Genomic DNA, 13,869 nt, shown 5'->3' on the forward strand with positions numbered 1-13,869 from the left:
CTTCACCTGGCAGAGCAGTGTGCTCATGGTAGCTCTGGGCTGGAGCTTGCTAGGACTTGGTTTCTGAAGGCCAAGTGTGGGAGGGAGAAGACCCATATGCTACACAAAAATACATGATTGATCATCTGCACAGGTGAATAACACTGAAGCTAGGAAAATTACACACTGTCTTCAAAGGAAAATCATACCCCTGCATCTTGTAATCAACCGAATGCAATGACCTGACATGTTGGGTGCAACTCAAATCCATGAAAGTTCACTAAGAGTCAAATGTTTCCAGCCAGGAAATAAGATTCCATCTAATGTGATTCCTCTTCTGTTCTCTTAAATCTAAAATGCCTGATAATTTTGGGGGTGATAGTGAACTGGTGAGCATTTATGGAAGTAACTGTTGCCCTTCCTGCTTGAAAATAAAACAGTAGTGTTCCTCACAGCTGGATGTTTGTGACAAATGCTTTTTTAAATTAAAGCATTTGTCAGCATTTACAGAAAGAGTCCTCCTCCTCTGGCTTGTGTTCTGCAGGAGTCGCAGGAGAAGGTTCATGTGTCCTCCTCTAATCTGAGAATCCATAAAGGCAGCTTGTCAATTTATGAAGTCAGTCTAATCATGACTCCAAAATTGTTCCCTTGAAAACCCCAAACAATTGCCAAATAGCGGAAAAAATAGCATTTTTTACCAGTTCGGTTGTTCAGTCATTTTTCTGACATTCTCTGCTCTATTTCAAGTGAATTTAGCATGAATTAATAGTCCAGCTTAGCTTTAGGGACTTCAGCAACAGCTTAATGTAGACTTTCAGATGTCTGTATTCACTAGCTGAACTATTTTCCCACAAAGCCTTTTTGGAGACAAGGATTTGATTGATGAATTTATGGAATTAGACTTAGATGAGGAGTGCAAAGATGGATCTGGATTTTCAAACAAACTTCTCCAAGCTTGCCTGCATTATGTCCTTTCCCACAGATGTTCTCTAAAACACATTTTTAACACTTATGAGAATTGGGAATTTGAAGGCAACATCACAAGGTGGCTTAGAGAAAGTCCATATGAATTTGAAGTTATAGGTCTTTGCTCCTCAAACCTGATTCTGGCCAGCTTGCTTCAGCATGCATCTAATTTTAAGCAGGTGAGCTGTGACATTTCAGCACTTAAAATCTTTAAAAAAAAAAAAAATGTTGAGCAGAACTGAAGCCATAAAGAATCCGCTGTTGGGCAAAAGGATCAAGCTGTGTCAGTAACTTGTTGCATGGAGATTAAACCCAGCCAGCGAGCTACTTGTAGTCCTGTGCTTGGGAAACCTGGGCCATTGCATGACATGGTTGTGGACAGCATGGCTCTGGCAATGCTTGTAAAGACCACAGAGGCAAGACAGAAAAGTGGTGTATAAAATACAGCTTTCCTTGCCGGTCTGCCATTCCTACAGTCACCTTTACTCTACCTGTACTTGGGTAATTGACCCTTTATCCCTGCATTTTTGTTCTGTCCTTCACCTTGGTTAGCTGATTGCGAGGTGGATGACCCCCCTCTAGATAGTCTCCTTGGTGGCCCCTGCAAAGAAAGCACCATCCTTCTGCCTGCATCTGTCCATCTTGCCTTCCTGTGCAGTGCTCTGAGTGTGGAGGAAATGGGAAAGCGGTCGGATGCTTTGCAAGGAGATCCTGCCTGCAGTGAGGGGGGAGTGGAGGGAGAACGGGGTGGCCTGCAAGCCACCAGCACCGCTGGCTTGTGTCATGGGGGGCACTGCCGCCTCCCCTCTTTGCCAAGGAGCAAACACAGCACTGGGAGGGGAACTGGGGAGGTCGAGTAGGCTGGCCCTGCCCACTGCTCTTGACACCGTTGGCATCGTGGTGTGGTTTCAGATGGGGTCTGAGCATGTGTGTTCACGGGTGTGCAAGGCTGCTGGTCTGGCTGGCCAGGGGCAGCTGCTGCTGCTCGGTGACCCAGGCACAATCTCACAGTAACTTCACTCTGATGCTTTATTTCCTAATTTCGGTGCTCTGAGCTTGCGGCGGCTCCTCACGTTACAGCTGCAGGGTTGCTGAAGTCCAAACAACACAAGTCACTTGCTGAAACAACCTCCTGGCTCTGGCCCTGCCTCCTGTGCCACGGTGCATAAAAGAGCTCTGCTGGGGAAGGGAAACTCCTCCTGAGCCTCAGTCTCTCCTCCAAGTGCCTGGAGGTACCGGGGAAGCCGTGGGTTTTCCTCCCTGCCTGAAACTCTCTGCACGTGTCTGGGGGCTGCAGCAGGCAGGTAGGCGCGGAGCAGAGGGAAACTCCGAGGTTATTGAGGGAGCCCAGCAAGTGGAGGCTGGGAAGGGGGACGAGACAGGTGGCCCCGTCCCCGCAGGCGACGGCATTGCCGGGGGTGTGCAGTGCCCCGTGCACCCAGCGCGGGTGCCACCCTGCGCGTTCAACAGCCGCTTTCTCGCCCCGGCGCAGGGCGCGATGGTGCGGCGGGTGGCGATCGTCGGCGCGGGCGTCAGCGGGCTGGCGGCCATCAAGTGCTGCCGGGAAGAGGGGCTGGAGCCCACCTGCTTCGAGAGGAGCGAGGACATCGGGGGGCTCTGGCGCTACATGGTGAGCCGGGAGCTTTTGCTGCACAGTTTCAAAGCTGGCTAGTTAGCGGGTAGGACCCGTAGCCCTCTCGCCTCACGGGGCCCACGGGCGCAGGTCGGGTGCTGAGACCGCTTGCACCAGCTGGTGCCTTTTACCTGTCCCGCCTGCACCAATGTCCTGGCTCCCATCCCCACCGCAGCCCTGCCGCCGCCACGCGCTCCCTGCCCCTTTGCCGGCCGCTGCATCCCGGCCCCCCTGGGCTCCAGAGCACTCCTTCAGGGGGGCTGGCAGTACGTTTTGGTAATGCTTAGAAATGGAGTATTTCTGAACAGAGTATCAGTGTGAAAGGAAAAACTCAAAAATATTCCTTATCTCTTCCCCCCCCCCCCCCCCCCCAATCAGGAAGCTGGTAACCTTTTGGCCAGCCCCCATCTGAATTTTCCCGCGTGTAAACCTTGCGGCGTTTTTCCCAGCTCTGTTACGGCTCTGGCGTCAGAGCCGTGAGGAGGGGACGTGCACTCGCACCGTGTTGTCCTGGCGCTTGTCGCCGCAGCGCGGACACGGCAGGTGCGGCCCTGCGGAGGCAGGCTGCTGCAGGGGCTGGGGACAGCCGTCCCGGCGCAGGTACAGCCCAGAGAGGCCCACGTTTGGGGGTTTTAGCTGTGTAAAACGCAGCCAAACCTTTGCCGGCCTTGCAGCCGGGCCAAAGCAAACACGCTCGGCAGGGCTCCTCGCTGTCTTTGCCCCATCAGGGAAATGAAACGCGCGTGAAGGATCGGCACCTGGGACGTTTTGGAGGCTTTCCATGGTGGCCAGATCCCAGTAGCTGCTGGGCTTTTGGGGACACCGTTGTCTTCTCCCCAGCTCACCCCCTGCAGCACCCACCAGGCTCGTTTCCTCCCCTGCATGGCACCAACCCTGCCTGTCACGAGCTGTCGGTGCTCAGCGCGGCGGGGCAGCCACTGCCTTTCACCCCTGCCCCTGGGACCCATCAGGTGTTGTTTGGTTTTCTCCCTTGATGGCTCTGCGCTTTTTCCCCGGTTCTAGACTGGAGGTAGGGAAAAGGGGCGATGGTTTCTGGAAGAGCCTGTGTAATTTCTAACCCAAAACTTTTGGGTTGCAAAAATTGGGTTGCAAAAGCTTTTGGGTTGAAAAAATGTAGAATCAGCAGGTTCAGCAAAGCATTCACCTGAATATCTTCATTTTGAGGAAGTCTAACAAACCAAACCATCCCACTAGACCTTCATTTAGGCAACTTAAAAAATAATGTAGTTTTTTTTTTAAAGCAACTTTTTTTTCTTTGAAATGTATTTCACTATGATCTTCTCATTGTGAGCCATTGGCCTTGAGGATCAGGGGCCTGGACAGTGAGTTTAGGGTAGGATGATAGATGAAGTATTTCTTTGACACGGACAGTGTTTGGATTTTGTTGTTATGCACTGGAGCAATACACCTGTGACGACCCATGTGTGTTCCAGCTAGGTAGAAAGAAAAATTGCTTTGAACTCTGCATCTGTTTATGAGAAGAGGTGTTTCAGCTTTAAAATAATGCCATGTGTGTGCAAGGTTAAGTAGAGATAATGTCGTAATTCATGTTTCTTTAAAGTAAGCACAGATTAAATTACACTAACCTGATAAATTGTGCATCTGAGGTTATTAGGGGGACATACTGCATGCGATTCTTTAGGACCAGCCCCCAAAGCTTGGGTCTTCCAGGTCTCGCCCATCTCCCCTTCATCCTACCGCGCACCTCCTCCCTCCAGGAGCACGTCGAGGAGGGTCGAGCCAGCATCTACCGCACCGTCTTCACCAACTCCTGCAAGGAGATGATGTGCTACCCTGACTTCCCCTTCCCTGACGATCACCCCAACTACATGCACAACTCGAAGCTCCAGGAGTACATCTGGAAGTTTGCCGAGCACTTTGATCTGCTCCGGCACATCCGCTTCAAGGTAGAAAGCCTGGAGCATGGAGGGGCTGGGGTGCCTGGGCGGGATGTCAATTTGGGTCTCCCAGGAAAAATCCTGGGAGAAAAAGTCCTGGGGAAAAGCATCCTGCCTGGGCTGGCTTTGTTAGATGGGGCCTCCTCAGCTCTCCAGTGAGTAGCATTAAATAACCAGCCAACATGGGAAAAGTGCCGCTTCCGCACTGTCTCCTCCATGCAAACAGCAGTTTTGGCAGGGCCATATCTGACCGTGGGGCAGCAGACCCCACGCAAGCAGTGCTGGGCTTTGCTTGCTCCGCAGCGCACGGAGAGGGCAGGGGACGAGCCCCGCGGAAGGAGTCTGCTCCAAGTTATTCAGTAACTGTCGCTTTTGGAGCGGGTTGCAAACCCGTCTGCCCAAGAGTGCAGGAGGCACTAGGAGGCACTGGGGAACTGCCACATTGCTCCAGCCAAAATATTTGCTCTGTGACCTTTCGTTTGAGTGGGGGAGGCAAGACACATCTGGCTGCAGGAGAGCTGAACCCGGGGAATTTTCTCCTGTTTTTCTGTTGTTGTTGTTTTCCAATCTGTATTAAGGATTTCAGCTATGAAAACTGTAACGAAATGGAAATACAGTTAAAAGCAAAACACTCTTACAAAAGCAATCTTTTAAAAAAGCCACACACTTCTAGCAAGTTTTAGTTCTTTTTTTAGTTATTTATCTTTTACGACCATTCCTGTCCATGGCTTGGTTTGTGTTGAGCTCAGAGCCACTCTCGCGAATGGGTCTGTGTCCCCCAGAGCTGTCGGCACTAAATTGCAGAGGCAAATGTCCTCTGGACTCCTTGGGACCCCTGAATCCCACTGGAGCATTAACTTTTCCAAACCTTTTTATTGGCACCACAAATACGCATGGATCTGTTTGTTTTATTTAAGACGCTGGTCACCAAGATAAAAAAACGCCCCAACTTTTCTGTTACGGGGCAATGGGATGTCGTTACGGAAAAGGAAGGGAAGGAAGAGACGGGGGTCTTTGATGCTGTTATGATCTGTTCTGGGCATCACGTCTACCCAAATCTCCCTGCTGCCCACTTCCCAGGTAAGCTGCGTGTGTATGACTCGCCTAACGTGACACAGCCAGGCAAATGTCTTCCATCAGACTCTTTCCCGGCAAAAAAAAAAAGCCTTCTCAGCTTTAAAGAGAATGTTGTCGTCATGATCAACGTTGCTTTTTTCCATTAAGGAAATCAAAACCTGTTTTTTAAAGGAAAAAAACCTCAGTATTTAATCCGTATCAAAGGAAGGACATTTTTACTAGAGACATTTCTAATCTTTTCCCGAAAAAAAAAAAAGATTTTGGTGTGTTCCCTTTAACAGAAGATTTCTCCTGAAAGGATTTTGTAAAGCACTTTTTTTTTGGCATTTTCCCATGACTTTTAGCACAGATGTCACATGTATGAGCAGAAAGCTTTTGCCTCTCAGCAGCCATTAAAGCTTTTAGGGAAAAAGCTCTCTGGTGATGAACATGTTGTGCTTGGGGGTTGTTTGGAGGACGGATGGGCATCAGGCACTGGTGGCGTGGCAGCGGGGTCTCATCTCTGTGTTGCCAGCCGCACGGGAACCCTTGCAAGCCAATGCTCAGAGCCCTGGGCTTTGATTTGCAAGGACACGACAGAGACATGATATTCACAGGGCACCTTCCTTTTCTGCCAGGTGATAGCTCCTTGCCACTGCTGCCCACGTGTCTGAACGTCCTTGCACACATCCGCAGCCCAGGATTTGCTGGGCCCTCCTTGGTGGAAGACTAGACTGGGACAAGGGGAAGCAAAGGGCCTGGTCTAATATCTTTTTGGCCCCTCTTCTCAGGAGCTCTAGAAATCACAGCTGCTTGCCCAGGTCATACAGAAATTGTGGAGTCTCCATCCTTGGAGATATTCAACACCTGGCCAGACATGGTCCTGGGCAACCTGCTCTAGGTGACCTTGCTTGAGCAGGGGGTTGGACGAGATAATCTCCAGGAGTCCCTGCCAGCCCCAGCTATTCTGTGAAAGTCTGTGCTCGCACGCTGGGGTCCCTCTCCTTCTGTTTAAATATTGAATGATCCCAGAGACAAAAATCTGTCGGACTATAGGATGCAGCATCCCTCTGTGTTAAGGAGACGTCCACTATAATACAGCCTCAAAGAGATGATACTACAGCAATGGCTGCTGGAATACACTGTGGGAAGGGGAGAGCCCACGGCTCAGTACAGCCTCTCCTTTTCATTCCTGGGGTGAATTAACTCCCTTTCTGTCCTTCCATGCAGGAATACAGAAGTTTAAAGGCTGCTACTTCCACAGCCGAGAGTATAAGGAGCCAGAAAAATTCAGAGGGAAGAAAGTCCTGGTGATAGGGTTGGGCAACTCGGGCTGTGACATTGCTGTGGAGCTCAGTGCTGTGGCATCGCAGGTATGGGGCCCGCAGTGGGAGAGAGGAAAGTCGGAGCCAAGAGGGGTTGCAGCAGGGCTGGGAGGCCGGGAGAGCCTGTCCCCACCTGCACCAGCATGTGCTCACGCTCCGAGAGCTGGCTCTGACTGTGTGAGGATGCTCACGGCAATTGCAGGATGGCTGACACCTGCCCGGCCATTCCCCCAGGTCTACCTGAGCTCCAGAAGTGGTTCGTGGGTGATGAGTCGCGTTTGGGAGCACGGTTACCCGTGGGACATGATGATCGTCACTCGCTTTCAGACCTGGCTGAGCAGCATCCTTCCCAGGGCGCTCAGTGACTGGCTATACGTGAGGAGCATGAACCGGCCATTCAAGCATGAGAACTTTGGCCTCATGCCAGTGAATGGGTGAGCATGCATGGTCCATCCACAAACCGCTTGCGGAGGAGAGGACATCGGGGGCACATGTCCTTGTGGCAGAGGGTTGACCACAGCACCAAGCTCCTTTGCCTTTTCTCCTTTGCTTCACGTGCTTCCGAGTGCATGGGGTGAGGTTGTCCCAGGCTTCGTTAGGTGTCTGGGAAGTGGCTAAACCAGCAGGGAGAAGCAGTGCTGCCAGGGATGGTGGGTCAGCCCCGGCATCAGACCCATCTCACAGGATGGCCAGGTCCCCCCAGAGGTGCCAGTGCTGATCCCCCACAGATGGAGTCCAGGTAAGGCCCCTGCACCCAGCTTGCCTCTGGGGAGGCAAACCCTGCCTGTTTGTTTTTTTTTTTAATAGTCAAACACTCAGTTCCAATCTTAACTGTTCGCTGCAGCCTTTTAATTCCCTCTTTCTGTTACAATTGCAGCCCCGAGCAGCTGTTCTGAAGCACTTCATAAAAATATGCAGCATTTGTATGGTACCTGTTGTGCTGCGCACAGGGTCTTCTAAGGGTTAAGGAAAGTAGCAGCACCACAAACAGCAAGGCTGCTGCTGGGTTTAGCACTCCCCCACAATCAGTCGCCTGCTATGCCTGTCCTGGCATGCCTGTCCTGGCTGGCTGCAGGAGCTCCCCATGTATGACGGTCCCACTGCCTGTTCCCTTGCAGGACTCTCCGTAAAGAGCCAGTGTTCAATGATGACCTCCCGAGCCGCATTGCATGCGGTGTGGTCGTGGTGAAGCCTAACGTGAAGGAATTCAGGGAAACATCCATCTTGTTCCAAGATGGGACCGTGCAGGAGGATGTTGACGTGGTCATCTTCGCTACTGGCTACAGCTATTCCTACCCTTTCATGGACGATGACTCCATCATCAAAAGCAGGGACAATGAGGTCACTCTCTACAAAGGCATCATCCCTCCTCAGCTGGAGAAGCCAACCATGGCTGTCATTGGGCTGGTCCAGTCTCTTGGAGCCATCATCCCAACATCGGAGCTCCAGTGTCGCTGGGCACTTAAGGTGTTTCAGGGTAGGTGGAAGGGCACATCCTGGGCAAGCGATCTATTTCCTAATGGGAACTAGCATTTCCCAGTAGTGGTTTCCCAGTCTGTGGTTACCAGTTTTAATAACAAATTTGCTGGAGAAGATTTCTCATCCCTCCCTGTCCTTGGGTGATTATTTCTACTTCCCTGCCAGAGGTATCCTTGTGCCAAAAACAGTGTCTTGCATGTCTACAGTGTAATGGTGGAGTGAGAGAAGAAGCTGAGTGAAAGTTTCTGTCCCAAGGAAAGACTGATAATAGGGGTTTTTGTGTGTTTTTTTCCCCACATCAATTTTATTTCATAGTTACAAAGCCACCTCACCAGTCTGTGTGATGGGGTGCCTTGCCCCATGGGAGCAGGGGGAAATTTTTTAGCCTGCTGCCAACGAGGTCCTCACGGTGGGTCAGAAGAGCTGCTTGGGCACTGTCTCACACACACTAAAGGATGGGGGGCACAGGGAGGCCAGCTGCAGTCAGGGTCCTACAGAGGCTGCTTCTGTGGGTTCCTGGTTTGGTCATGTCCCTGACATCTGAGACTGACTTGAGCCCAGAACTTCATGCCAAAGGGAAGAGAAGCACCCAAGGACTCAGCTGAAGCATGCAAATCCCATCGGCTGTGGAAGGGATCTTCCAGGCATCCTCTCTCTTTGCTGACACTCTTCCTGCTCTTTCCAGGGCTGTGCAGGCTTCCCCCAATGAGCAAAATGATGGACGACATTGATGAGAAGTCGGGGAAGAAACTCAAGTGGTAGGTGCAGCTTGCAGGGACCTCTGCAGGGTGGGGGACCAAAAGCCCTGCTTTTGGCTTAGCCATCCGCGAGTGCAGGGATGGGGGCCCCGGGGGAGCTGCTGAGAGGGCAGCTCGTGAGGAAGAGGAAGGCAGCTCCTTCCGAGGGTGGCATCTGAACAGGGCATCTCAGGTCTCAGACATGTTAACCCACAGGTTGCCCCTCTGCAATGGAGAAAGCCCAACCCAGCTCTCACTAGTGTTGGTGCATATGTTTCTGCAGGCCCTAATAGGGCCTGAATCAGGCAAATCTGGGTGGAAAATTTCTGATGGAAAGATTTCCTGTTCAAAAATGCTTGTTTGCTGCCACTGAGCACTCCAGTTTGAAAAAGTGGTTTGTGTTCACACACAGTGAGAGTGAAGCTTCAGCAAAAATAGAACATTTCAATCAGTATTCTTCAAACTGACTTTTTGGTTTCATAAATTACACTAAAATGCCTTGCTTTCCACCACTCTGAGAGTATCTCACGTTATAGCAAAGCAATATTTTTAAAATATACGAAGTAAAAATAAGAATATAAGCAGTCAAAACTGAGACTGGTCCAAGCAATGTTTTACTCTGTTTTTAGAAACCGTTGCACTGTAGGAAGTGTCAACATGCAGCATTGTGTTGTGATCCAGACTTCTTCACTAATGACAGTAATGACTCTGTCCCATGCAGCCATGCTCCCCGCCAGCTCGGGGATGGGGAGAGCAGGGGACGGACACTGTTGTCTCCACTGTGCCAACAGGGGATGCTTCCCACCCCCTCTTTCGGAGGCTGCTGGTGGGAGCAGGTTCTCTGCCCCTTGCCTCAACAGTCTGCTGGGGGACACGGAAAAAGAGAGGCTGCAAACCAGAGAGAGCTCCTGTTCTTTCCTGCCAAGTTCCTGCACTAATTTGACCCTGCATAGAGTTTTTCTCTTTACAAAGCCCAAGCGAGGAATTTGAGTGGAATTAGCAGTTAGATTTTATTCCTCTACTCTGGCTTCTGATGCCTTTAAAATACAAGGGAAGGAGACAGTCAATGACAAATGCCGCTGGCACACGTAGGGTGGCAAGAGCAGGTTTTCTCCTTTAGCACGACGTAGCAGCGTACCTTAGCATCCTTAGAGCAGTTTACGCTCCCTGTTCGAGCCAAATCCCACCACAGAGCTGGAAGGTGCAAAATAAAAGGATCACCACGAGAGTAGCTTCCCATGCAAGGGTGCCCCGTCGGACTGAGCACAGGGACAGAGGCTGCGGAGCAAGCTGGCCAGCAGCAGGAACTGATTTCCACCCACAGCATGGGGAGCCGAGCTCCTGCACCTCCTCCTCTCCCCACCGCTGCAGGCTGCGGGAGGAAACTGCGGCTGTGCTGGGCAAAAAAGGGGAAAAACGTGTCCAAAGGAGTCTTGTTCTCTCCCCTCCTCTCTCCCTGAAGGTACGGAAGCAGCAATACGCTGCAGACAGATTATATCACCTACATGGACGAGCTGGCCACCGCCATCGGCGTGAAGCCCAGCCTGCTCAAGCTGCTGCTGACGGACCCACAGCTGGCACTGGAGGTCTTCTTCGGCCCCTGCACCCCATACCAGTTTCGGCTGACGGGCCCGGGGAAGTGGAGCGGCGCCCGGACGGCTATCCTCACCCAGTGGGACCGAACGCTGGGGGTCACGCGGACGCGGGTGGCCCCCGCCACCCCTCTGGCCTTCCCCATCCTGGCGGTGCTGGGGATGCTCTTCCTCCCACTGCTCCTCATGGCCTTCCTCGCCTTCCTTTACTGCTAGCAGAGGCTTGGTGAGGAGCGGCGGGGTGGGAAGTGGTGTTACCCCAAAATAATCCACGAGGGTCACAACCAATGGCACTGATAAATAAGATGCAATCTCTGCACTTTTTAAACTTGGGAGCCTTTTCAGTTGGGTCTATGGCAGAGTGTAAATATTGAGCCAGCAACGCTGCTTATTTTATCCCTCAAAATGTGGTCAAAAAGTAGTTCACAGATACATGGTTCTTAGATCTCCCCATTTACTATCTCCTTTCCCAGTGGAAAACTGGAGCCACCATGTTTGTTTTGCTGTAAAGTTTGTCCTTTGGGTGAAACTAGCTTACTTTAATTGGCACTTCCAAAAAATCAATTTCATAGTAAACCAATATCCATGGGTTTTTTTTCCCTCCAGTGGGGAAAGACATCCGAATGAAAACTTTCAGATGAAAATAAAAATACTGAGAGGAAAGAATACTTTGGCGTAAAAGGTAGGTTTCTTTTGGAAAATAAACTCACCCACCCCCCCAGCTTAAAAAATAAGTTGCCCGCCAGCTCCGAGAACAACATCTGGACTTTGCTGGAACATGTGAGCTTTCAAAAGCTGAGATGAACCGTGTCCAACAGCCAAACTAATCGGCCAAACTCAGGTTGCGTAACCAAAAGCGGCGGCCGCGGGGCCCTTGGAAGGACGTCAGTGCTCAGCCTGCTGCCGGCCACGGCTCAACCCGAGCAGGCACCGTGGTGGGGTCAAATCCTCTGCAAGCACCTTGGTGTTAGACAAGCGGTTTGCTGAGCCCACGAGAGCTCTTTGCTGGAAAGAAAGATGCTTCCCAGGAGCACGGGCTGTCGTTGCCACCCCCTGCTAATGCACGGGGCAGCCTGCAGCCGCAGGACACACTCAGGGTATCTTGGCTTTTTGCCTCCGTGAAGCAATCATTTTAGTCAGCTTTGCAAAATGCTCCACGGTTTTATGAGGCGCCGTATAAATGCAGAATAGCATTATTATCCTAAGCTCTGGGTCTCAAAATGAGATTAAAGGACAGCCTGATGTTCCCTTCTCAGTGCCTCCTGCTTCTGGCTGAGCGCTCCGCTAATAAACTTTCTGATGCCAGGACATGAAGGTTTATGGCTGCTCTTACTTCTCCCAACCCAAGTTATGTGTACTTATGGTAGGAAGCAGCTCTTTTTTTGACTGTGGTCCAAGTCAAAAGAGCTCAAATGCGCTGTCTATCTCAAAAACACAGATACAAATAAAAACATAGTGGAATCTTCTAATTTATCTTTCCGATTTTTTTTCCCACAATTAGCAAACAGTGCATGGCGTATCGGTGTGGTTTTTACGCTAGCTGATGGCTGCAGCCTCGTCACTAGCCAGGACACAAGCTGCCGAGGTGGAGGACGCTGCTGTTTGCTCCGTGCTCAGCCGAGGGGTGCTCAGAGGACACACTCCGTGGGTGAAGGATGGCGGGGAGCCCTGGGGCAGGGGCAGCGAGCTGCCAGTGTGGCAGTGCCATCCCCATCGCTGCTCCTCGCTGACCCCGTTCATCAACATGGGTTTGTCCCCACTACCAGCAGCCATGGGGTGGATATTTCCACTTTCTAATCATGCTTTCATTCCTACTGACCTGCTCTTTTCCAGGTAGAGGGGGGCAGGGCCAGTATTTACAAGTCAATGACCACCAGTTTCTTCGAAGAGCTGCCCTGCTTTCCTGTGCAGGGAAAGCACTTTCCAGACTCTTGCACAAACACCGCATTCCTGGAATGGCTGGAGAGGTAGGCAAGGCATTCAGCCTGCTGAAGCACATTAGGGTTAAGGTGAGCCACACTAAAAAAAAATCTCTAGAGCTAAAAAGGCATTTGAGGTGGATTTTTTGTTTGTTTGTTTTTTGCTGGAGTCCATCTATGCAATGTGCAAACCTGGAGCCAGGTTACAGTGCCAGGAGAGATGGGTTCACAGCAGCTCTGCAAATCTACCCTGGGGCCAAACCCCCCGCCCCGAAGGGCATCCCCCGCCACGCGGCACTTGCCTGTTAGTCTTTTGCAGAACAGAGATATGTGCCCCAGGATTCCTGTTACACCAGCTTCTACTTCGTTCTCCAGTTTGCACATACAAAGAATTATTTTATGTGTGTAGAAGCAATAACTGCATGTGGTACTTTCACCCATCACCAATCTGCTCCAAAAAGGGGCTTTTCCAGCCAGAATTTTTTTGACATTACTACCATTGGAAGGTTTTAGGGTGCCAACAGCAAAGCCAGCTGCAGGGTGAAAAGAAAGGAAACCTGCACGGTGTCCTGCAGACCAGATGCCAAGGCGACTATTTCTGCTGTGCTGTAGCAAGCACTCCACCTAGCATGTGCTGCTTTGGTAGCCCAGGCTGCCTCTCACAGCTCAAAGATGCTTTGATGGCAGGAGGCAACACACCATTGGCACCCAAGGCGGAGGGGAGCTGCTCACCCTGTCCTGTGCTGCCCGAGGGCTGTGCTCTTGCTCTCGTTGCAGATCACAAAAGCTTGCTTCCCAGAAATGCCCATCCGCTCAAGGGGGACGAGCCAGCCGGGCCCAGGCTGGCCCGTTGTTCACAGCTGGGATGGCTATTTTAAGGCAAGTTAGGGTGCGAAGCAGAGCCACCAGCTGTTTCTTGAGCTCCGAAATTGGCTTGTTTGGCGCTGGCATCATGCAGGGGACTATGTACTGATGCGTTTGCTATGGTTTCCTTTTTGACCACAGTCGCCACCATAAAAAAAAGAAAAGCCAGGACTTCTCAACCACTGGTCAGTGGGTTATTGTCGCTGAGACTAACGGGAAGCAGGAATCAGCCATTTTTGATGCTGTAATGGCTCATGTTGGTCATCGTATAGATCCATATGTCCCACTGGAGCCTGTTTGAGGTAAAAGCTGTTTATAGAGTGCTGCTACAAGCACTTGTCTAGCAACAGGGTTAACAAGTTGCATATGTGCCAGATGGGGAGGCTCTTTCCAGGAGAGT

At 51.2% G+C, this 13,869-nt stretch overlaps 1 protein-coding gene across 1 annotated transcript; it reads left to right on the top strand.

Moving 5' to 3' along the window:
- Nucleotides 1–2,072: 2,072 nt before the first annotated feature.
- On the top strand, nucleotides 2,073–12,155 carry LOC112997420 (flavin-containing monooxygenase 3-like). Its single transcript, XM_026123432.2, has 9 exons — nucleotides 2,073–2,249; nucleotides 2,438–2,575; nucleotides 4,318–4,506; nucleotides 5,415–5,577; nucleotides 6,784–6,926; nucleotides 7,113–7,312; nucleotides 7,997–8,355; nucleotides 9,043–9,115; nucleotides 10,557–12,155. The coding sequence occupies exons 2-9, from the start codon at nucleotides 2,444–2,446 to the stop codon at nucleotides 10,900–10,902; spliced, it is 1,605 nt and encodes a 534-aa protein (XP_025979217.2). The 5' UTR covers nucleotides 2,073–2,249; nucleotides 2,438–2,443; the 3' UTR covers nucleotides 10,903–12,155.
- The last annotated feature ends 1,714 nt before the right edge of the window (nucleotides 12,156–13,869 follow it).

The sequence above is a fragment of the Dromaius novaehollandiae genome, chromosome 8 (assembly GCF_036370855.1).
Source record: "Dromaius novaehollandiae isolate bDroNov1 chromosome 8, bDroNov1.hap1, whole genome shotgun sequence".
Lineage (NCBI taxonomy): Eukaryota > Metazoa > Chordata > Aves > Casuariiformes > Dromaiidae > Dromaius > Dromaius novaehollandiae.

What these genes read in the sequence shown, in the direction of transcription:
- LOC112997420 (XM_026123432.2), top strand. Translation starts at nt 2,444, where the DNA reads ATGGTGCGGCGGGTGGCGATCGTCGGCGCGGGCGTCAGCGGGCTGGCG. An exon ending in TCCGGCACATCCGCTTCAAG is followed by an intron (nt 4,507 to 5,414) that starts GTAGAAAGCCTG and finishes GTTTTATTTAAG; the next exon opens with ACGCTGGTCACCAAGATAAA. An exon ending in GGCCTCATGCCAGTGAATGG is followed by an intron (nt 7,313 to 7,996) that starts GTGAGCATGCAT and finishes GTTCCCTTGCAG; the next exon opens with GACTCTCCGTAAAGAGCCAG.